At 43.1% G+C, this 25,326-nt stretch overlaps 1 protein-coding gene and 1 long non-coding RNA gene across 2 annotated transcripts; both read right to left on the reverse strand.

The window, feature by feature from the left end:
- Positions 1 to 2,077: 2,077 nt before the first annotated feature.
- LOC108800688 lies at positions 2,078 to 12,981 on the reverse strand. Its single transcript, XR_001942116.1, has 3 exons — positions 12,851 to 12,981; positions 7,563 to 7,565; positions 2,078 to 2,089 (listed from the first exon to the last, which is right to left on the reverse strand). It is a non-coding gene; the product is annotated as an uncharacterized LOC108800688 (long non-coding RNA).
- A 2,330-nt stretch (positions 12,982 to 15,311) lies between these two features.
- Positions 15,312 to 25,319, reverse strand: LOC108800684 (NACHT, LRR and PYD domains-containing protein 3-like). The gene is made up of 6 exons (XM_018572675.1): positions 25,280 to 25,319; positions 22,126 to 22,245; positions 20,927 to 21,087; positions 19,615 to 19,783; positions 18,875 to 18,940; positions 15,312 to 17,014 (listed from the first exon to the last, which is right to left on the reverse strand). Exons 1-6 carry the CDS (start codon positions 25,317 to 25,319, stop codon positions 15,312 to 15,314), a joined length of 2,259 nt encoding a protein of 752 aa, XP_018428177.1.
- Between the last annotated feature and the right edge of the window lie 7 nt (positions 25,320 to 25,326).

Below are 25,326 nucleotides of genomic sequence, written 5' to 3' on the forward strand. Positions count from 1 at the left end.
TGCGATCTGCAAAAATGATGCAAGGCTGACCACTCTGGAACGCACTGTTTGTGGGGTGAACCGGCTTTTAGATCTATAGGCAAAGGAACATAGCCCACTCTCCAATGGATGAGATGTCACTGGGTAGACATGTGCGATTCATTTAAGGAAAAATTCATTTTTCGGAGGAATTTTCGTTATTCGGAGATTCGGATGTATCTGAATGTCCGCATAACATAAACGGCGAATGAAAATGAATCTGAATTTCCGAAAACGACATTTCGAACTAAATTCATTAGCGGTAATCTGTAAGAATTTTTGTTGGTGGACGAATTCTCGTTGCAGCAAAGTGACATTAAAAAGAAAAAAAAAATGTCCTTTCTTTTTAATGTCACTGTGCTGCAACGAAATGAACGGAACGAAAACGTAACGAACTCTCGTACAGATTACCCCTAACGGATTTAGTCCGAATCCGAATCCCGAGCCGAATTGACTTTCGGACCAGAATCCCGAAAAACGAAATAACGCAAAATCCGAATCAAAACGAAACAATTTTTTGGCAGGTGCACATGTCTATCACCGGGTCTCCCTTCTCTATTATTTCCCAGCATCAGTGCTTTGCAATCCTTTTCTCCAGGTATCTTTCACTCTCTCTCCTTACATACTCACAGATAAACGTCATAGATTGAGAAAGTGCTCCATAGTACAGATCATTAAATAATAAAAAGCGCTTTATTAAAAACAAACTACTCACATAAAGATTAAAATGATCACATAAAACGAGCCACTCCAATACACACGCTTCAATCCTCTGCAGATGCTACCGGCCATGCTCCGTGCTTTCCAGCTCCACCCTACGTACGTTGCGTCAGGTATGCAACATCATCAGGGGTGTGGCTCTGGGAAAGCCGGCAGCGCAGTATATACCGCTCTGTCTCCATACCAACAATACACAACTTTATTTGTTTCTCCTCCCTCTTGCCCAAACTGAGATGGGAGAAAAACGTTCTGACCTAATGCAGAATTCAAAGCAACACCATGGGGGCGTCAAATAAAAAACCTCTTTCCCAAATTCAGACATATGGGGGCAGCGGAAACTGACATATTAAAGGAGAACTATGAGGCAATTGCTTTTCACTCACCTCATAGTTCGAGCCGACGAGTGACAATGAGACTGTCACAGGTCGGCTCAGTAGATCGGGAAGTGAGCGAACACATACCGGCGCTCGCTCACTTCTCGATCCTGTCCCTGCAGAGAGCCGTGACTGTCACTCACCGCTCCCTGCAGGAATTCCCCCCATCGCTGTCAGATCCTCCAGCGCTGACTGGCGGAACGGATGGGGGAGGGGGCGGGTACAGCTGGCTCTGCCTCTAGATAAGCTGAGCCAGTTGTCACTCACGCAGCTGGGTGGACCTCGACAGTAATGTCAGGATCCGTCCCAGCTGCGGCAGTCTCAGTATATAGGGAGCTGTAGCTCCCTATATACTGAGCTTTGGGTGACGGGAGGACGCTAGTTTGTGTCATCCCGTGACCCTTAGGAGAACTATGGTGAAAAACACTTACCCCATAGTTCTCCTTTAAACATATAAATCCTGTATAGAAATATGCTAAAATTATATATAGATAATGAAAACATAACACGGGAAGCACATTATCAAAAACATAATTGCTACTAATGGATGAAATGTACTACCCCAAAAAAATAATGTGCATACCTATGTATAAATGCATACATGTATGTATGGAGGTGAGATCATATAGGATGGATATTGTATATATTACAGATCTTCCTCCTCTGTGTCGTCTCTTCATCACTCGTCCTGTATTATCTCTGGATGAGTCTCGGCTCTATTCAGGAAATAAGGATTCCGGCAGTCATGGGGGTTTAGTGAGAGGGGCAGCCAGCCCCAGGGTAACATGAATGCCGGGGTGACAATAAGAACCAATCAGCAGAACGGCTCTGTCTACTAAGTCACCTTATGGGGAAGTTTTATGTTTGACTGGAGTGTGCCTTTAACGTCTTCATGACTGGAGGTATTATGGGTGTAAGGGATTAAAAGTCCTCCCCGTCCTCTCCTGGGCATATTAGTTCATCTTTGATTATTCATTCTCCTCTTGTGTCAGGTTTTTCATTTCAACATCTCATTTTCCTCATCCAGAGCAACATCCCGGCCCCATTCACAGCTATAGCTGAGGCTCTTCCTCTGGGGTCATGATAACTTTCAGTCTTCGCCGGTTGGATTTCAGCTTTACCAATTCACTTTTACTTTCATCTGATAAAGGATTTTTCTCAATCCTAAAAGAGAAGATATAAATGATCATTAGATGTCCGCAGATCACTCTTACACTATTTCCTTTATTTTCAGGGGTGCAGTAATGAAGGATATGTATTATAATAATAATAATATTCATATCTTCTGGGGGATTCTGGGTAAAATACATTTTCATTGTTATAACACTGATCACAGCTATGAACACTCACTGAGTACACTGCAAACTGAGAGACTGAGGCTGGAGTGTTGTCAGTGATGAGCCCCATGATTGGAATGAATAAGTCACATGACAAAGCTGCGGAGGGAACCAGGAAGCAGTGTGAATAAGAAGTCTTTGTTTAAGATTTTTGAAGTGTTGCAGCATTTGTTGGGATCGGTGCGTACGTCCGTTAAAACACATGATGGCAGTGAACATTTGGTGTGTAAAAGGTTAACTGCGAAGTTAACCAACCTGGTGACTATCGCTGTCAGTCTGCTGGTTTGAGATAGTTTTCCAGCGAGCTGGGAAACCTCTGTGCAGGGTTAGGCTGAGAGGTATCGACACGTTCTTGTGACGCCACGCTCGGTTCAGAACTGCATATAGTCACGTGTGATTGACGTACAGCGGGTTCAGGGCGTACATCACATATTGGTGGCAGCGGTGGGATAGTTCTGTTTAAAACATTTAGTGTAGTGTTAGAGTTTAACCCTACACTAAAAAATTGTAATCTTTGTGATACAGTCTCTAGCGATAAGCCGGTGCATAGTTTGTAATTAAGACATAAAGCAACAGATCTCCCCCGCCCCCCCATCTTTTGTTTTTCTGTCCTATCTGACATACAGCAGGTTTGGGCCGGGTGTACATCACAATCTGCCTTGCTTCTCGCTCTCCTTCATGAAGAGAGGATCTCTGGTCGGTGGGGAGAGAGATAGCCGGGGGAGAGCGGCGGAGGAGGACGGATGAGCAGGCTGCATACAAGTGATCTTGACGACATCGCTGAGATCACTTGTACACAAATAATTGGCTTCCCCGCTCTACATTTAGCTTTGCTGATGCGAAGTGAAGTGCCGGTTGGGCAGTTGTTTTCTACATTTAGCCCAGCTTTGGGAAAGCCGCTCGTTCGGTTACAAGTAATCTCGCCGAGATCACTTGTATGCAACCTGCAGGACTGTCTCCCCTCTACACCCCCCTCCCCTGTCGGCTACCTCTCTTCAGATATTTTCAGGATGGAGAGCAGGAAACAGAGCAGTGAAGGGTCCATTCTCCTCTCTGCTCCATGTGAACACTGAGACGTGAGAGCTGCGCTCGCAGCCTTCCCATGTCAGCTGTCACAGGAGTTCCAGCACAGTGATGTGCTAAAACTCCTGTATTGTAGGCGGCAGGTTCAATAAAGAGAACCTGTCACCTCCAAATGCTATCACACAGGGGCTTGTTAGTTAAGTGAAAAAAAAATTGATAAAAAGTATTGGGGGTGACAGGTTCAATAAAGAGAACCTGTTACCTCCAAATGCTTTGACACAGGGGCTTGTTAGTTAAGTGAAAAAAAAATTGATACAAAAATTACAAAATAAATTAAAATGAGGAAAAATATAAGTAAATATAATAATTGACATACTGTAAATAAAAATAAAATAAAAAATAAAACTATCCCTGTTAACCCCACCATCTGGTTGCCATTCTCCATTGGGGAGGGGTTAGGTGGGGAGGGGGGCGCATTGAGGAACCTGGCCTTGGGGCAGCAGAGACAGTAAATCCAGCCCTGGGAAACAGTTCTACATCCTCCTGATTGTTAGAACGAGTCTTGGAAATGTTGTGAGCTCAGTCTCTGTGTTGGGAACACGCTATGGAGCACACATTTAGCTAAACACATGTACACATACACTATATTGCCAAAAGTATTTACATGCACATGAACTTCAATGGCATCCCAGTCTTAGTCCGTAGGGTTCAGTATTGAGTTGGCTCCGCCCTTTGCCGCTATAACAGCTTCAGCTCTTCTGGGAAGGCGTCCACAAGATTTAGGAGTGTGTCTATGGGAATGTTGGACAATGAGTTGCTGCTGTTCCCAGTTGCTTCCGCATTGTTATAATCTCACTAACAGGTGACCGCTGAATATTTAGTAGAGGGGTGTCCCAATACTTTTGGAAATATAGTGTATATGCAGCTGCACAAAAGAAGTCCTACAACCATGAGGTCACATATGTTTATGCTGGGCAGGAAGGGTTTAAACTGTCCCAGAATATTATTGTCTCAGTCAGTCCTGTTATACTCACCATAATTCCTCTATCGGGCTTGTTGTCAGAGCTTCCATCACATCCCCAAAATGACGACCCTTCAGAGAGTTCCAGGACAGGTTCAGTGTCCTAAGTGTCTGGTTATCTCTTATTCCAGATGCCAGGTCGGGGCAGGAAATGTCTGTCAGATGATTATAACCTAAACTGTAGAAGAAGAGAAGAATGTTACCAGAACACAATGAATGTCTCCCCCAGGAATGAATGGAACTATTCTCTACATGAATGGAACTCATTTCTCTTTATTGGAATCATTTATGTTCCATCACTTTATAAAAAATTATTATAGTTATTATAATTATCCAGGAAATATAATTTTATAAGAGAAATGTTATAATGGAGTAGACACCCCAATATTGTCCTCCATGTGTAGAGACGATGATATCTCCATACACAGGATGACCACAGAATACCACTGACATGACTTGTATTGTGCTATAATCTCCTTGTGTATGGAGCATGAATGGTATCAGCAGACAGTGTGAGGAATCAGCATTGCTAGTGATTGGACGGGATGATTTGTATCTGATATTCTATTTATCTCTGCTAAGAGCTCTGTACTCATAGGAAGTAATGGGGAGATCCCCGACACTGGATAGCAGATGATTAAGTCAGATGATAGAGATTTGTGTGAGGCTTTGATTGGTCATCGCAGTAAGATCAGATCCCCCGTGTATGACTTCCTATTATCTCATCTATATTAACCCTTTTGCTGCCAATGCCTTTTTTTGCATTTGGAAGCCAAGTGCACTGTCAGTATCACTGGAATAGTGTACACACAGTGCACCTGGATCCCACCTATCCACTATTATGTAGGCTTTGGGCCTTTCATTTAAGCCCTTCCCATTTTTAAAAACAATATGGACACACCCACCATAGCTCTGCCATCCACCTCATCTACTACCCCGTCCTCAGTCTCAGGAATTACAATTTTAAAAAATTCCTAGGTATGCTTATGCTCAGCAGAAAGGGGTTAAACTGTCCCAGAATATTATTGTCTCAGTCAGTCCTGTTATACTCACTGTAATTCCTCTATCCGGCTTGTTGTCAGAGCTTCCATCACATCCCTGAAATGACGACCCTGCAGATAGTTCCCAGTTAGGTCCAGTGTCCTCAGTGTCCAGTTGTTTCTTATTCCAGATGCCAGGTCGGGGCAGGAACTTTCAGTCAGGTAATTATTTTTCATGCTGTAGAATAAGAGAAGAATGTTATTAACTCACATTGAACTTGTTCACAGAGGTTCGTAAACTAAGTGGCTGGAACTAAGTGGCATTAAAACATTGACATTTAAACAAATGGAGTTTAATCTGCAAGTACTATCTTTAACTTCTTATAACTGATATAAACATTGTAACTGGGATAATGTTCTATGGTTGAAGGGTTTGTTCAGTGCACACTGTGCCACATGTATACACATAATAGAGGTTTCTTATAGAGGAAAGACAGGGAGACCCATTATTTCATTTTACTGTAGTTCACCCTTTCAGAGCCACCAACAGTGTTATCCTGTGCTAGGATATCACTGACCAGGGAAGGGGGACGCTCAGTTCACCTTTATGGGATAACCTGAAATATGAATACATAAATGCTGTATGGAAAACGAATAATCAAGGTGAAAGTTAATGAATGTTACATGAATATATTGTAATTTGATATATGTGGGGTAGATGTGTAAAATGTTGTAAATGTATCATATTGAGAAACAGCCCAAGGAACTTCTAGAATAATTATGAATTACATTATAGGACAAAATATATATTAAGATGGATAGATTATCATAAATTCCTCAGCCAACGGGACAAAGGTTCTCACGCTTTGAACAGCCCCACAAACTTTGCCAATGTCACGACCAAACACTGCAGAGGTATTTTAACAAGGAAAGAAGAGGGGGACATTGGTCATTAATTGATACTTTGGTCTTTGGACAGAGGCCTAACTAGTGACCTCAGGTCCCCGTTGCAAGAATCCATGAAGGGGCCCCCCAAACCACGATGAAAAAATTAGATAAATTTTTTTTTTAAATAAACACATTTTAGAAAAAAACCCAAACACTCTCCTCTTTCATGTCTCCAGCTCCCCATTATCTCCCCCTTCATGTCCCCATTACCTCATCCTTCATGGCCCCTGCTCTCTTCTCCCTGACCCAACACTCTCCTCTTCCATGTCCCCAGCTTCCCCCCATCTCCCCCTTCACGTCCCCAGCTTTCAGCTCCCTGACCCCACACTCTCCTCTCCCATGTCCCTTATTACCAGCCCCCTATATCTCCCCCTTTGTGACCGCAGCAGGTTTCTCATATCCAGAGAGTTGGAGCTTACGATAGCACACAGGCAGCTCTATGGTCGGCAGCCGTTCTGTGTGATGAGGGGGAGGGAATATCCTTGCTTCCCACTCATTGGCTGCTGCGCCGGCTCAATCATACTTCACGCTGCGCCCGAAACAAGGTGAGGGGCGCAGCGTGAAGCACACAGGGCCCAGGACAGGAGGAAGATGCCCCGGTACTGATATTAGCGGTTACCGGGATATTACATATCCTGGTAATCATCGGTTACTAGGGGCCCTGTCCTCCTGTCCTGGGCCCCCTCTAAGTGGCGGAACTCCAGGGCCCGGTCGCAGTTGCGACCTCAGCGCCCCTGGTAGTTCCGCCACTGTCGTTGGATACACACACTTCCTGGATGTACTTCCTGTTCATTGAACTTCCTCTCTGAAATCACTGCATTGAAATCTGCTTTTCTGGACACTCACTGCTGGACTGACCAGACGAATAGAATACTCTTTCTATTGGAGAATGAATCCCTGACGTATTTCCTGGAATGGTTTGAGTTTAAATACTGTTATTCAGTATAGTGATTGAAGTTTATTTTTTATATATAAAAAATTGTAATTTAATTGTTTATATGCTTAATTATTTATTTTGGTAAATCATAGGTTTAAATTATTTAATATAATCCACTATAGAAAGTAAACTTACTTATATACTTTTCCATATATTTGAATATTTTACAAAGCTTTTTTTGCTGTTTTTAACCCAGACAGAAACAAACTCTTTATTTCTTGATTATCGGGCATTATTGTTATATTTCATCATTCATTAATAATTTCCTACTTCTGGTCAAAGTGGGTGGAGGCACTAATAATTAATTAATTAATAATTATAATCTGGTTCTTATGCCTGGCAATGAGCAACATAGGAAAGGCAGCAGGAGCTAAATGCATGGCTAAAAACCTGGTGTAAGAAGGAAGGCTTTGGGTTTCTAGAGCACTGTGCTGACTTTTCCTTGGGGTACAACCTGTATGCTCTGTATCTAAATGTAAGGGGGTCTGCTGTGCTAAGGGAGAGGATTATAGGAAGTGTGGGGGACTTATCAAAAATCGGATTGTCCCCTAATTAAAGAAATCCCTTACGACATCCTCTTGCTGTGGACAGGGGATATGGACCTCCTCAGAGACTTTGTTGACATATTAAACTTTAACGATTTGAATCTAAAATTTACCTTCACCCATGACTGTAATAGGTTACCCTTTTTATCTGTCAATCAATTGATTACTGGATTGTCTATATATATATAAACTTTGGAGTATGTATGGGACTCCTGATGTCCTTTGCGGTTGAGTTTGGACTGGCGATATAATATTATGGGTCTTTTCTAGGGGATGAACCCCCATGTTGAGTTATCGGTTACAACTCAATTTTCCGCACCTGTATATATTTTTACATGACCTTGAAACATATGTGTCGATTCTAGTTATAATAGCAGTAACTATTCATTACCACCTATTTGATCCCATGAGTAGCCCGTCGAAACTCCATCATTTTTCACATCAGGAGCCCCTTTTCAGCCCGTATAGATGTATATGATGTTATATGATGTCTAAAGGCTATTTCTCCATCACCATAAATCAGTTAAAATATATATGTACTTGTGACTGTATGTGGGTAAAGGGATTTAGGATCTTTTTATTTTTTATTTTATTTACTTACTTAAGGCTCCACAGGTGCTATTATAGTATATTAAAATATGTGCAATATCATCAGTATATTTTTTGAAAAACGATATGGCCCGCTGACTGTGTGATATCCGGCAGTCTATTAGCCTCATTAACTAGCTATTTAATACATCCTTGCAAGAGTTTACAGCACACGCCCCTCTGAGGAAGCCCCCGTGTGGGGAGGAAACGCGTCAGGGCTACGTGTGTCAACCACTTCCCTGGACACTCGCACTAACTCATCCCGCACGCCAGTCCCGGTAGATGCATATCCCGGCTGGGTTTAAGAGTGTGGAGACGGAGCACAGCCGGTTCGAAATGGTGTGAGTCTAGCTGAATTGGAACCCTCCAGCAGAGTTTGATTGAACAGATCTGACGACTGTTTGCGGTAACTACACATCTTGCGGATCTCTGAGTGTACCTGGAATTTTTCACTGTGGAGACCCCTGCTTCTACCGCTTTTGTTGTTTACTGTGCGGCCGCACATATATTTTGCAATTTGAAATCGAAGTCCGCGGGTCAGTGAGAGTCCCAAGTAAGGGGAGAGGGAAGGGCGCCTACATCATTTCAGCCCTACCAACATACCCCTCTCTCTGGATCTTAAACCACAGCCACCGGACACACTAACTGAAGTGAAAAATTATCCAACCATCCAGCACTGTGGGATTCGAGCAGGACTGTCTCTCCCCAAGCCGTATGAGCTGTGAGTAACTTTGGATACTTTGTATCCGTATACGAAATACAGTGCATGTATCTGTTTTAACCAGGGCTTTGCTACATCAGCTGGCTTGCTGACCCTTCGTGTTACTTTAACTACTGTCTGTTCAAGGGAAGTTTTTTAATTGATTTTAATGTCTTGCTGTGGATGTATTGTTTTGTTCATATTCGTTTCTTTATGATTAAATATTAATTTTTTTTAAATTTAATTATATGTTATACCTGTTTACTGAACCAGCTCCGAGAAAGGGATTTCTTTAATTAGGGGACAATCCGATTTTTGATAAGTCCCCCACACTTCCTATAATCCTCTCCCTTAGCACAGCAGACCCCCTTACATTTAGATACAGAGCATACAGGTTGTACCCCAAGGAAAAGTCAGCACAGTATTGAAAAACGATATGGCCCGCTGACTGTGTGATATCCGGCAGTCTATTAGCCTCATTAACTAGCTATTTAATACATCCTTGCAAGAGTTTACAGCACACGCCCCTCTGAGGAAGCCCCCGTGTGGGGAGGAAACGCGTCAGGGCTACGTGTGTCAACCACTTCCCTGGACACTCGCACTAACTCATCCCGCACGCCAGTCCCGGTAGATGCATATCCCGGCTGGGTTTAAGAGTGTGGAGACGGAGCACAGCCGGTTCGAAATGGTGTGAGTCTAGCTGAATTGGAACCCTCCAGCAGAGTTTGATTGAACAGATCTGACGACTGTTTGCGGTAACTACACATCTTGCGGATCTCTGAGTGTACCTGGAATTTTTCACTGTGGAGACCCCTGCTTCTACCGCTTTTGTTGTTTACTGTGCGGCCGCACATATATTTTGCAATTTGAAATCGAAGTCCGCGGGTCAGTGAGAGTCTCAAGGAAGGGGAGAGGGAAGGGCGCCTACATCATTTCAGCCCTACCAACATACCCCTCTCTCTGGATCTTAAACCACAGCCACCGGACACACTAACTGAAGTGAAAAATTATCCAACCATCCAGCACTGTGGGATTCGAGCAGGACTGTCTCTCCCCAAGCCGTATGAGCTGTGAGTAACTTTGGATACTTTGTATCCGTATACGAAATACAGTGCATGTATCTGTTTTAACCAGGGCTTTGCTACATCAGCTGGCTTGCTGACCCTTCGTGTTACTTTAACTACTGTCTGTTCAAGGGAAGTTTTTTAATTGATTTTAATGTCTTGCTGTGGATGTATTGTTTTGTTCATATTCGTTTCTTTATGATTAAATATTAATTTTTTTAAATTTAATTATATGTTATACCTGTTTACTGAACCAGCTCCGAGAAAGGGATTTCTTTAATTAGGGGACAATCCGATTTTTGATAAGTTTTGTTGAAACCCTGGAGATTGGTATATTACATATCAGCAGTGTTTTGGCGTAACTCCCAATGTTCCCCTGTTTGCTGTACAAATAGAAGTTTGGGGGACTATTTAAACTAGGATTGAGGGGGAGGTAGAGTTAGAATTAAGGAATCACCGATACCATTTGTTCCATGTCGAGTACAAGTACAGATTCTTTTCCTCAAGTACTCGCCGACACCAATTACCAATACCTTTTTTTAGTGTCATGTAACAGTTTTTCTAAAACAATACAGATTAATGATTTTAGGGCAGTGGTGGAGTGCTCGGGCCCGGTTTCAGCTCCACCCGCATCAACTCTGGTATTTCTGCCACTGACTCCAAGCTGTAGAGGGACTAGAAATCTCAGCAATACATTATATAGCAAGGAAAAATACCACAGGCTATAGAGGATTTCAAATGCCAGCAATACATTTCTACAGCAATGCAGAATACCATCAGCTATAATGGACTACAAATCCCAGCAATACATTATACAGCAATGCAGAATACCACCAGCTACAGAGGACGACAAATCCCAGCAATACATTATAAAGCAATGCAGAATAATATGAAGCTACTTACTATGTGTTGCTCTGCAGTGGCGGCCTGATGTCTCCATGGTCTTAGGTGGGCTGTGCAGAGTCTTAGGTGGGCTGCATAGGGTCTTAGGTGTCTGTGCAGGATCTCAAGTGGGCTGTGCAAGGCCTCAGGTGGGCTATGCAGGCAGCAGAATCCACAGGAAGGAGGAGGAGTAGATGCAGCACATCTTACAGTGCCGTCTGCACAAGGTCCCCAAAAGGCAGCTATGAGGTCCCCAGCAAGCACAGGACCGTATGGCAGCCACTTGTGTTTAAAAATTTAAAGCACCAATATAGGCGCTTAGTATGGGGCATTTTTACAAGTACGAGGACTCGTGAAAATGCCCAGTATCAGCACCGATACCGGTATTAGTATCAGTGCATCCCTAGTTAGAATACAATGGGGCAGATAAGTCACACAGGGGTCAGACTATAAAGGAGGGTGGAACCCTGAATTGAGAAAGCTGGTTGGATGACCAGTTGCCTTGACTTATTTTTTACAGATATTAAGCACCAGAGATTGTTGATCCCAGGAATAGCCAATTGCCTTATGGGATCAGGAAGGAATATTTTTTTCCCCTGTTGGAGCAAATTGAACCATGCTTTATAGGGTTTTTTTGCCTTCCTCGGCATCAATTGTGGGCATAGCGTTCTGTTTTAGGTTTTTCTTTCTTTTAAAAAAAATCTCTATAGGTTGAACTTGGCGCACTTGTGTCTTTTTTTCAACCTAACTATGTAACTAGGGATGCACCAATACCGGTTTTTCGATATCGAGTACCAGTACCGATATTTTTTTTTTTACTCGCCCATACCGAATACTGATACCGAAAGTCCCATTAAGGAAGCCAGGCAGCATGTAATGACTCGCCACCCGGCTTCCCGATTAGCAAGGATGCCATCTCCATTCTCCCTTGTCACTAGGTGACGAGAAAGCATGGAGCCGACTTTCTGGCCAATCAGGAAGCCAGGCGCCATGTAATGACGTTCTACCCAGCTTACTGATTGGTCGAGAAGGTGGCCAATCAGGAAGTCGGTCAACACGTCATTACACAGCGCCCGGCTTCCTGATTGGCCGGGAAGCCGGCTACATGCTCCCTCGTCACCACAAGTAACAAGGGAGCATTTAGCCAGCTTCCCGGCCAATAAGGAAGCCTGTAATGAATCGCTGCCCGGGTACCTGATGCCGGAAACTCAAGTATCGTGCTAGACACGGAGCATTTGGGCGAGTACATGTACTTGGCCAAATACTCGGCATCGGCACCGATACCGATACTAGTATTGGTATTGCTGCATCCCTAGATGTAACTATGCTATTACCATGACCCACCATCAACAAAACCCTCTAAATAAATTCTCCTCTCCTGGCATTCACAGCGATACTACACATGTGAACATTATTTGTTGTTTGTACTCATAGTGGAGCCCAGAAACAACAGTGAGCATTTTGCTTTTATTTATCCTTCCTAAAACACACTAACACTGACCTAGATTTAAATATTTTTTCTTCTTCTTCTTCTTTCTAATTCTTATTTATTTATGTGTTTTTTATGCAGTCTTTTCTTATTTATTTATGTTATGCAGTCTTTTCTATATGTAGTATCTTTTCTGCATGTCTGTATTCTCTACTGTATGCTCAACAGGAAGGGGTTAAACTGTCTCAGAATATTATTGTCTCAGTCAGTCCTGTTTTACTCACTGTAATTCCTCTATCCGGCTTGTTGTCAGAGCTTCCATCACATCCCTGAAATGAGGACCCTCCAGATTGTTCACAGACAAGTTCAGTGTCCTCAGTGTCTGGTTATTTCTTATTACAGATGTCAGGTCGGGGAAGGAAATGTCTGTCAGCTGATTATTAGACAAACTGTAGAAGAAGAGAAGAATGTTACCAGAAGACAATGAATGTCTCCCCCAGGAATTAATGTAACTATTCTCTACATGAATGGAACTCATTTCTCTTTATTGGAATCATTTATGTTCCATCACTTTATAAAACTCTAGGAAATTTAATTTTATAAGATAAATGTTATAATGGAGTAGACACCCCAATATTGTCATCCATGTGTAGAGACGATGATATCTCCATACACAGGATGACCACAGAATACCACTGACATGACTTGTATTGTGCTATAATCACCCAATCCCCTACAGTGCCCTCCAGCCACTTAAAGTGCCCTTAGCTCTCCGCTGTGCTCCCAGCCCCCTGCAGCAGCCTTCGTTTCCCCAAAGTGCCTCCGGGCCTCTATAGTATTCCCCAGCCCCACATAGTACCCTCCAGCCTCCCAAAATTCTCTAAGCTTCTTACAGTTCCCCAAGCCTCACACAGTGCCCTACAGTGTCTCTCAGCCCTCTGCACTACCCTCAGCCTTTCCACTGTGAGCTAGACTCCCAATTGCCCTCCAGCTGGCTGCAGAACCACCAACCCCCACAGTGCCACCCAGCTCTTTTCATTGCCCGAAAGACATCCTAATTTTTCCTCCCACTGACACCGTCAGGGCATTTTTTTCCTCCCACTGATGCTGTGGCATTCTTTCTCCCATGGACTACCGACACTGCTACTGAAATTGGCATTGCTAAAGTAGAATACCTTGCCTGATGCCAGGAGGATGACTGCTCAAGTATGGATAGAAGAAGGTGTTTAGACAAAGATGGACAGATTCTGGTGGTATGGTTTTCTATTATTAGAAGGGCAGGCTGGGTAATCAGTCGCAAAGATTGTGATCGCAAAGAAAATTCATTACTTTCTTGACAGAAAACCATGGACTAACTGATCTTTATACCCCATTGTGTCTCACTGGTATAAAATAACAGATCAATAAATCAGAACATATGAATGTTTATCCTCAGAAATGAGCATGAATTGTTTCATATTAATGGATTACCATTCACAGCAGTATAACAAAAGGTTGAAAGTATAACTCCAATTTTCAGTGCAGGTCATGAAGGACTTATTCACACCAGGCCACATGCTTAAACGTCCACGACTGGTGTCTGTTATATAGGGGTGATGGTGAAGGGTGGTGCCTTGGGCTGTTACAATACAAGGCACTGTTTCCCTTTTATTTTCTTCTTTGTTTTAACTTGCAGTGCTAGAAAGGATTAGGTGTGACGTATTGCAAATAAAGTATCATGTATCCAATGCAACCCATTTCAGTTCAGCATTGTGCTGGGAAACAATTGTTGTATTACTTGCTCTGGTGTTGAGCCTGTGATGATCTATGCAGATAAACTGATCTCAACTGAAATTATGTGAATGGTCCCTTAGAAGTCACTGTCCCTGCAGGTTGAACATGAATTCACGGCACATTTACCAGTTTCATCAAATCGCAATCACATGTTCATCTATATGAGCCGTGTGATCTCCAATGTATGGTGACTTGGTGGTCATGAGTATGCTGATGAATAAAAGCCATATGTTTATTTTTTAAACTTCCCCTGGTGATTATCAAAAAATTATGTTGAGAATGAAAGCTTGTAACAAGTATTTTAAAAAAATATTGTGAAGATCTGTAATTCGCCTTGTGTTTAATTATGTTTGGCATATTATGTTGTTATTTGAGGTTTTTTACAAAACAGAAAAAAGGCACCAAGATAGTATCTTAAAAATGTAAAGGTATACTACACTATCTATTATTTTAATCCTTAGTTTAGTGTTTTTATTTTATTGTGAAATGTTGAAAGAGAAGAAAATACACAAGAAACAAATAACAAAATCTTACAGAACTTACAGATAAACCATAAGTGCTGCTTAAAGCACATTTCCGTAAAAACTACCATAAACTAACGAAAAGCTGAAGTTTAATCCTCTTATAGTTTTCCTTATAATAAAAAAAATATATCATTTCCTCCTGGGGTCACACATAAGAGGGAAGATATACTGTAGGCCGTGCTGGGCTCTTGTAGCTCTGTAAGGTCAGAGACCCCACAGACACTGGACCAATACTATCACTGCTACGTGTCTGACAGACATCCCAGAGATCCCATTCTGCTGCCTCTACTCATCTGTTCATTCTGTGCCGTCATCCAATGTGATCACATCAAAACATATAAAGTTCTCATATAATAGAAGACAAGTAACACCAATAATTAGTCATTTCTCTGGGAGATTGCTGATCATTCCAGTTTAACACAGAAATGGGATTATTCATAGTTATTCTTTACCTCAAACTCCTGATGTTGTGAAGAGCCGGTGCAAGTTTCCTCAATCCTTCATTCTGAATATTACATGATTGTAGATCTACTTCTTGTGTCTCTCTGCAGGATTGAAGGATAAAAGACAGCACAGAGCAGTCCAGAGGGCTGAGGAGGACATTAGATAAGTCAACTTTGTTTGATCCAACACATTGTGACACCAGAGCCGTATTCCTGCTCTCATGGAGATAGTAGAAGACATTAAGAAGATCTCTCTGGTCTCCTCGTTCTTTTCCCATCTTCTGCTGCATCCAGGTGATGACATGTCTGGCAGCCTGAGTAGACAATTCTCCCACATGAGACTTTAACATGGATCTAGTAGAAGAGTCTGAGAGACCACAGAGGAAACGGAGAAATATTTCAGCACGGCCATCATTGTAAGATTCAGCATTATCAAGTGTTTCCTGTAGTCTGTCCGGATTATAGGTAATGAAATGGACTAAAGCAGCAAAAAACTCCTGAAGAGTGAGATGTAAGAAGGTGTAATCCACATCAGGAGGCTGACCAGATTCCATCATGAAACATGAAAAGAGATGTTTATCATTTCTCACACTGAATGAGTCCAGATGACGCTCATCAAATACAATCATGTGATTCATGACTCCATGTTCTGCCATCCACCCAATAGATGTCAGCAGTTCCCGGGCAGTGTGACCACCATCTTTATTCTGGCTGTGATTGGCCAGAATGTTGGAGACAAAAGTCACAAAGAGTTGTGTCACTGTTTTGGGCAATGATGTCATCAGCTGATCAGTGATTGTTGGTTGGGCTCTGAAGTACATTGATAACACTGTACAGATGATCCAGCAGTATGATGGGATATAACAGAAAGTGTACAGCGTGTCATTCTCCTGCACATAATGAAAAGCCTTTTCTGACAATTCCTCATTTCCAAAGAAATTCCTAAAGAAGGTCAGTCTGTCTCCATGGAGAAATCCCATGATGTCCACTATTCTCTGGAAGACACCAGTATCAACTGAGGCCAGTCTGGTTGGCCGGCCGGTTATCAGAACAGAACAACCCTTAAGAAGACTCTGCTTCACCAAGCTGACCACAATCTCACCAATATCTGTTCTACGATCTGCCAATGTGCACAATTCAATTAATCTGAACTCCATTTGGTGAACACTTTCATCTAAGCCATCAAATATAAACAGAAGTCTCTCTGGATGTTGTAAAATATCTCCAATCTGACTCCTCAGATACGAATATTGTTGAAGAATCATCTCCTCCAAGCTGACCTCTCCCAGTCCATTAAGGTCCCGGAATCTGAAGAAGAAGACAAAATCAAATCTCTGGTAGTGTTTTCCGGTCACCCAGTCATAGACAAACTTCTGTATCAGTGTGGTCTTCCCTATTCCTGGCACTCCGCTCACCATTACTGCATGTGGTGCACATTGTGACTGGTGGCTCCAGCGGAATAGCTTGTCGGGGGAAATGTGTTCCAGTCCAGATTGTGTTTTCTTCAAGCATTCCTCATGTCTCACCCCGGTCTGTATTATCTCATTCTGGGGACGTTCCCTGAACTGATCAGAGGAGACTACAACCAGGTTCACATAACGCTCATTGATGAGGAAACTTTGTGGTTCTAGGGTAGTTCCTGGGGGTCTATGCTCCACTAGAGTCTCCGTCTTCTCCAGCAGATGTTGTTTGTGCTTCATCTGAATTTCTGGGAAGAAATAAAAATAATTGACTTAGGGTAAAGCAGACATTGGAAGAATGATTTCATCCAAATTTTAATTTTTATAGTTTTCAACACTTTGATTTTGCTTTTGGTATACAATCAGAGCCGGTTCACAACATCTCACACAATTCTGTCTGATTAACACATTACTGCACAACAGACCTCCTGTGCGATTACAGGACGGGAGGTGTGTTGCATGCCATTCATACCATTCATATGCGTATCTCCTGCCTGCAGTGTGATTGGCTGCTCTGTAACCAGATTGGCTGAAACAGTCACCAAAGACTGGCAGGAAAGAGATGGAAGGGTGACCAAAGAAGACTAAAGGCACTATTGATAACAGATTGTGTGCTTGCAGCTTCACAGCACCATGACAGACTATTGAACAACACTTCTGGCTTTGGAACTCATAGTGGACTCCAATGGATGCAATGTGCCGTTAAAAGACATTTTCGACCTTCCTTACAGACACTTTGTTTGAAATAGGGGACATCACCACTTCAGAATACTCAAAAGAAACTAAGTAAAATTTGGGTGACAAGCGGCAGCAAGAAGAGACCTTGACATGGCAAGCAGTAGGTAGACCAGGAACCGGTTTCACAACACATATATAGACTATTGGCTGCAGGCTGAAGGAAAAACAATTACCATAGTAAAAATACACTGGCCCAGGCAACATAAGAACTTCTAGAAGAATATACCACCAAAGGTTTAAATAAAATGTTCTTTACTCAATTTTCAACAGGCAGACAGAAATGGCACCGGCTGGAGCATCTATTTAGATAACCCGGACCCACCAGGTTGAAATACTAACTTATTTTCTAGATGATCTTCAGCAGATACAATTAAATAACCTCCAAAATGTTCAAGCATTTAGGACTTATTTATCTTTATAAAAATCAATGTATCCACATTATCTCTGAACAGCCGTGTCTACTTCTCATTGAGGACTCCATCTGCTACCCTGAAATATAAAGAGCTCCATGACAATAGGCACTGTGCAACAGATGGCAAGATCCAGCCACAGACATACATTTTGTGCTGGTAAAGGACAGGGACAATCCTTTTGGCAAAATAATGATCAACCCTTCCCAGTAACCCCCTGCTGGACTGCAGGACACCTCCATCTTATGTTACATAGGGGAGATGTTCTGTAGTGCAGCAGGGAATAACTTGGGACAATGTATATGTATTGCAGACATGCACTGTTAATGTTTACTTTTTTTACAATTTTTTTCCCATTCTTTCCACCTGCAAATAACACACATCCTTTACTTGGGTGGCTACACTCATTCCTACACTTCCGCTATGGAGGCCATAGCCAAAGTTATCACACAGGCTTAACTTTAAATGTGTCTGCCTTTCTTCATATCCATTACATGGAGGGGGAATTAATAGTTTACAGAATAAATATAACATTGTTTGTGCTTTCAGTTTAGTTTTGTTCACAGGAAGTGACAACCACACAGCATTTCTGGCAGGATTGTAAGATATTTTGTATGTTCGCTATAAATGTACTAAGCCCAAATAAAGTAAAACAAACACAACTACCACATCTAAGGACTTGTAATCCGCAATATATGACAGGTATGTTCTTGTGTTTGGATATCCTCTAACCCTTACACTCATCCATCAAACAAGCTCATAAACTTAAATTCACTCTTAAAGCTAACTTGAAATTTGAGCCTCACTTTACCTATAGAGCTAAACCATAACTGGCACTGTAACATTTCACTTAATGGTCTTTAATACTTTCTGAGTCACTGATCTGGAACAAGCATGTCTATCAGAAAAGTCATCAGTGCTCTAAAGAAACAGAACTTGGTGATCTGCTGTTGTATTTACCTCTAAGCTCCCGAGTCAGTGTGTGTCCATTTTCATCAAGCAGAATCTGCTCCACAAGGCCCTCACCTAGAAAATAAAATGTATATGTAATATTTATGGATGCACTGATACCGATTCTAGAATCGGTATGGGTGCCGATACCAAGTATTTGGAGCAAGTTCTTGTACTCGCCCAAATGCTCAGATCACGGCAATTTCAGAACATCCAGTGAGAGGGAGATTTCCTCTGACTGGCAGTGCCGCAAAGGGGACATGGAGCCAGCCAATCAGCATTGAGCCAGCCAAACACCATGAAGCCGACTTCCTGTCCAATCAGGAAGCTGGGCAGTGGGTAATGACCCACCTCTCAGCTTTCTGATCAGTTGGGAAGCCAGGTTCCCGGCCAAACAATATTGAGCCAGCCAAACAGCATGGAGCCGGCTTCCCAGCACATTAGGAAGCCGGGCGGCAAGTGATGACACACCGCCTGGTTTCTTGAGGAGCAAGAAGCTGGCCCCATGCTCCTAGAAGCATAATGGAAGGCCTTCCAATATGACAACCAATGAACATATTCTTGAAAAGGTTGCTAATCCCTAGTACTTTCTCTGCTCTATCCAAACATATGTTTTACTGGAGGCGTGATTTAGGAATACTTTTTTTTACAATAGTTTATCTCTAAACTAAAATGACTGAAAAGTTGAGTTCTACTTTCAATTATAAAAACATAATCACATTTGATTGCACACAAAAAAGTCCTGTTACCTGTCTGGCTGATTTCCCCCAGAATGCCCAATAAATTAGGATGAGGATAATGTGTCTGTAGTGCACAGAGACATTCCCAGAGTCCAATCACAGCTTCTCTCCCCCGATCCTGAATATCTTGTAACAAGGTGTGAGAGAAGGAAGCGGTTCCAACTCCGCCGATGTATTTCTAAAACAAAAATATTGTTACTTTTATCTACCCCTCCCCATACAATGAGTACAGGGGCGCATTAACATCCTTCATTACACATTTTCAAAAAATAAAGTTAAATAATAAAAGTAAATAAACAAACTGACATCATGAAAAGTATTTAAATAAAAATACAACCTAGAAAAAGTAAGCAATGCCCCCCAATGTATATCTATCATCAATCACATCGTCCAGTGATGTCAAATCCATTGTCAATCATGATGACACGCCTCCAAGATAACCCGCCATCCAACAATGTTTTCCTGTTGCACTACCACCACTAAATTACAGATCCTCAGCACTGCTGTACTGTTGAAAACAACATCCTGGGGGTCCGGGTGATGTTACTGATCAACTACTTAGCCAATGACATTGCTCAGGATTCCTGGTTGTTTGTTACATTTTAGCTGCCAGGAATTCAGATGGGCAAACCGGACACACTGCAAACAGGATTTGACCCGGATCTCATCCCCAATAGGTATATGTTGTATTTTCATTTCCAGGAAGCAGGTTAAGCTCTAAGCTTCATTTCAAATATGTACCAGGCTATTTTTAGCTACTTTTAAAAACCTTTTTGGTCACAGAGCTCAATAGCTCAAGCCCAAAATGTCTAAATAACAAGACATAATTTTCAACATGGTGTGTGGGGTCTATCACGCTAAATCTTACAAAATGTTAAGTTTTGGGTTGATCATGTGTAACTACATACATTTTGCATGGTCAGACTATAATAGAGTGACTTTGGGTTTAGCTTCTACAGAATTGGGATGAGTATCTTATGTCTTAAAAATCCAAGTCTGACCAACTTCGAGGTCCAGAAGCTAATGTCACAAACTTCCCCGTGCATTTTTTGACTCAATACCTAGGGAAGATGGAGAGTGAGGTCCAAGATTTTATGCCCCCAGAAGTCACTGAGATCAGAGAATCAGCCACAGTGATAGAGATAGAGTGATAGAGATACAGTGATAGAGATACAGTGATAGAGATACAGTGATAGGGATACAGTAATAGGGATACAGTGATAGAGAGAGAGTGTTCTCCACATTCACATTAGTTTAACTTGGCACTGGAGTAAAATGATAGAAAGTTTGCAGTAAATTTAGAAAAAAATCTTTATCTTACATCTGTATTTAACACCTTCCGAGAGTTGAGTTCTACGAGGACAGAATGAGGGGCCAAGTTCTCCAGGATGTACGTCAGATCATCTCTGTAATACTCGTGTATCCTACTCAGGGATGAATCGGCATACGCAGACAGCTGACGGCGGCACCTCCTGATGTCCTCTAAAGAAACACAGAAAATATAACATTTAGGACCCAAATTCTTGGCTTTTACATCCTTTGTTATACTGAAGCTTTGTTTCAGACAATTATATTTTAGTCCACTTAGACACCACACGCACCTATTCACATGCAGAAGGTAAACAGGGAACTCCAGGACGTTATTAGGCAAATAAAACAGTAAGAAGATACAAGATTAATTTAATATCAGCAACCTAATTAACTGTTATAATCAGCATTCTTGAGCCCATCCATGGCTTTCTACTTTGCACAAAAATCCACATTTCTAATTTATTGTTAGTGTGTAATAGATGTCAGTATGTGAGGTGATTTAATTCTATAAAGCACCTCCCTTGTGATAACATGTGGGGAACATGTTGTTTCAGAACACAATATTTCATGTCTTCTGACTGAGCTCTGACTACTATGTTGTACTATACATATTCCACTGTAGTCCCTGCCACCTTCAGTGGAGTGGCTACTAGAAATGTAGCTTGCTAGAACTGTAATCAGTCTAGCTGGTTTATTTCTGGTGTTCTGCTATTGATTCTACCTGCCTGAGTGGGGGTGTGACCGTGCTGCAGTGTGAGGCAACCATTGGTAGAACATTTTGAGTGTTTATGGCTCACCAGCCAATCACTAGGAGCTCCATGGCAAGTGGTACATGCTGGGGGAGTGCATAAATACTCAAGGAATTTCCTTTTGCTCAGCCCAGTCCACCCAGGCTTAACCTGGAGGTGGGATGCTCCGAAATGTTGATGCTGACTAGGCCGTAAGCTTGGTGCAGGCCACATGTGGAGCTTTAAGACTACTGAAGGTGCCTGGAGCTGACATTGACCTCAGGAACAGTCTGGTTTCTCTGCTATGGAAGATTGCATGCAGATCCCTGTTGTATTTCCCCAGTATCAGCCTGTGCTTCTAATAATTCTGCACTATGGAAGTCTGAAGGGATTGGTGAGTCTGGTGTCTGTTCTATTTTTGCTATGGATGTCTGCAGCCCTATTCTCTTCATTTAGGTTCTGACTGCCCATCAGCACTAACCACTTTCCATGTTGGCCAATATAAGCGAGGTCCAGTCTGTAGGTGTGATGCTGAGGAACTTTATTGATGAACTTATGGAAGAGAGGTTGAGCGTCAGGATATCCAGGCTGATGTAGACGCCTATGGGATAGAGCAACTGCTGCCATCACAGACTAGGACCTTGAAGCCAGACATGGCAATCTGTGTGAAGAGCACCCGGTCGAGCAGTACTTTAATCAGAAGTCATTGATCATGTTCATCCTTGGTATCAGTAGTAGCCACTGGCCCCCCCAAACTGAGGCCTCAGTGTAAGCATATGGCTATTCCCAAGGCTTCAGACCTAGACATATCAGACAGTCCATAGCAGCCTCCCACCAGGCAGGGCCCGGGGGAGGAAAAGAGAGCTCACATGGTCCACCCCAAGTATTTATCTCCTCTTCTAGCATGCACCACTGTCCACCAACCTAGTGATTGGCTATGGAAACATACATACTTATAACAGTCCCTCATTGGTTGCTCTGCTCTGTGGCCCGGGTACACCCAGCAGCAGACAGATGCAAACGAGAACAGACTGATTAGGGGAAACCAGATGAGCATAGACTACAAATCAGCATCGGACTGTTTACAATCTGACAATACAACATTTACTAAGCACTCTGGCCTACAGGGTGCTACACTAAAATGAGTTCTCTTTACCTAGGTCACAGGTCACAGAAATACAAGCAGGCAGAAAAGTGTATTTATTACCTGGACTGATGAATGTTCTCCGGGGCTCCATTTATTTTAGTTGTTTCCGATGAATTTACAGCAGAAATCCAGCCATCCCTCCTAGACACAATGACATCTTCATTACTTGCTTCTTAAATATTAATAAAGTTAACAATTTAAATGATAACTGAACAAAAAATGACTTATTAGAAAACATAGGGGTCTATTCACGAAGCTGCCGAAGGATCTGGCCGTAGCTTCGGCCGATCCTTCGGCTAGCTTCGGCCCCAGGATCCTTTCGGTTCAGTAGACCTGAAGGGGTGTTGTACGGGCTATTCACAATAGCCCGTACAGCTCCCGATCATGGCCGAGCGGCTCAGAGTACGGCTGAAATTAGCCGTACAAGCCTGAAGTGAATAGCCGAACACTTGGCAGCTTCGTGAATAGACCCCATAATATTTATCTGTCTGTGGGTCAGTCCACCCAAAAGTGATATTCTATTAATTGTTAGATCCTGGTATGCTGAGTCGGCCCCTGGATTCTTATATGTCATGTATACCCTGACAGCAAGATCTCCTCACCATCATTCCCAACTGTGCAGCCAGGTAAGTAGAATTTTCAAAAAGAGATCAGCAATGGTGGCCCGTATACTGAGAGCGCCGCAGCCGGGACGGATCCCGACAATGTTGTCGAGATCCACCCCGCTGCGTGAGTGACAGCTGGCTCTGCCTATCTAGAGACAGAGCCAGCAGTTCCCGCTCCCTCCCCTGTACGTTTTTACAATAAGCGCTGGAGGATCGGAGCGGGGGAGATCCCTGCGGGGAGCGGTGACTGACAGTCTGCAGGGAGATGATCGGAAAGTGAGCGAGCGACGGTATGCGTTCGCTCATTTCCCGATCTATAGAGCCGACCTGTGACAGTTTCCTTGTCACAGGTCGGCTCGGACTATGAGGTTGAGTGAAAATCACTCCCCTCATAGTTCTCTTTTAACTTATGGCCATTGTACTTGCCATAAAAAAAGGTTTTGGCTTTAGATACACTTTGGGGTATATTTATTATGGATTTGCTGGGAAATTGACCATACAATTGCCCAAAATGCAGCCAAAAGTTTATTCCACTTTTTTTTACATTTCCATGCACATTCACTCAGCATTCCCCCGGTAAAAATTACATTTCCTGACATTTTGCAGCATCTGTTTTTGCACGGCAAAGGGTGCTTACTGTAACATTCATCAAATTAAGAAAAGGGTAAATGTTACCCATCCTGCACATTCCCCTGACATTTACTAGACAAGTAAAACTCTAGGAAAGAGGAAATATGACATATATGATGCGGACTGTCACTGGTATTAACACATCAGCTTTTCTTTTTCTGAGTTGCTACCAGTGGCGTAACAATCACCATATCGACCGAGGCGGCGCTACGGGCCACCAGGGCACAGGTGGGCCCGGCCAGGACATCCCCCTGATGCCGTGCGGGCCGCCTGGGTCGATATGGCATTTCAGGCTGCTGGCTGTCACTGGCGGCAGTGAGGAGAAACACGCAGCCATTCACATGTGCAGCGGCGCGTACCTCCTCACAGCTGCTGAGTCGATGACAACCAGCAGCTTCGGGGGAGGTGGCTGGGTCCGTCGTAGGCAGCGATGGAGGAGGCGGGGCCCAGCGATCGAGGAGACAGGTCTTAGCAATGGGGAGGTGGGCCCGGTCGATCGAGGAGGTGGGGCCCAGTGACGGAGGAGGCGGGGCCCGCAATCGATCGTGGAGGAGAAGGAGGCAGACAGAGGATTGGCCAGACAGGTAAGAGGGCTTGACCGCCCACCGGAGACCCTGCAGAGCTCACCATAGAGAATCTATGGTGGGCTCTGCATGCTCACTCTCAGGTGGGCTGTTTAGATTATCAGGTGGACTTATCTAGAAATCACAGGGCCCCATACAAGATTTTGCTATGGGGCCCTGTGATTTCTAGTTACGCCCCTAGTTGCAACATATTTTTTTAACCTGTTGATCCTACTAGCTTTCTACATTTAGTCCTGCTTTGCACAAGCAGGGCTAAATGTACAGCGGGGAAGCCAATTGTACGTTTACAAGTGATCTCGGCGATGCCGCTCCGTGTATACAGTGAGAGGGGATAGCTGTGCCGTGCTGTGCTCTTCCCCTCTCACCTGTCACAGGAGTTCCAGCACAGTACTGTGCTAAAAAATAAAAAGTAAACGATAAGATAAATAAAAATGTAAAAAAGTAGAAAAGTGATAAAAAAGTAAAAGAAAAAAAAAAGAAAACTAACCCTGCCGCCCTGCCATCTGGTTGCCATTCTCCATTGATAGGAAAGGTGGGGGGATGGCGGGGAGGGAGTGCATTGCGGAACCTGGCCTTGGAGCAGCAGGGAGAGTAAATCCGGCGCTGCTTGTATGCTGAATCTATGTTGGGGGAGGGTATAAGATATTGAAAAAGCACTTGCAGGCCTACCGTTGTAACAGCACAGATGAGCGTGGAAGACATTAAGCATGGACTAC

This window comes from Nanorana parkeri, unplaced genomic scaffold (genome assembly GCF_000935625.1).
Source record: "Nanorana parkeri isolate BGI_ZX_2015 unplaced genomic scaffold, ASM93562v1 scaffold2102, whole genome shotgun sequence".
NCBI classification, from domain to species: domain Eukaryota; kingdom Metazoa; phylum Chordata; class Amphibia; order Anura; family Dicroglossidae; genus Nanorana; species Nanorana parkeri.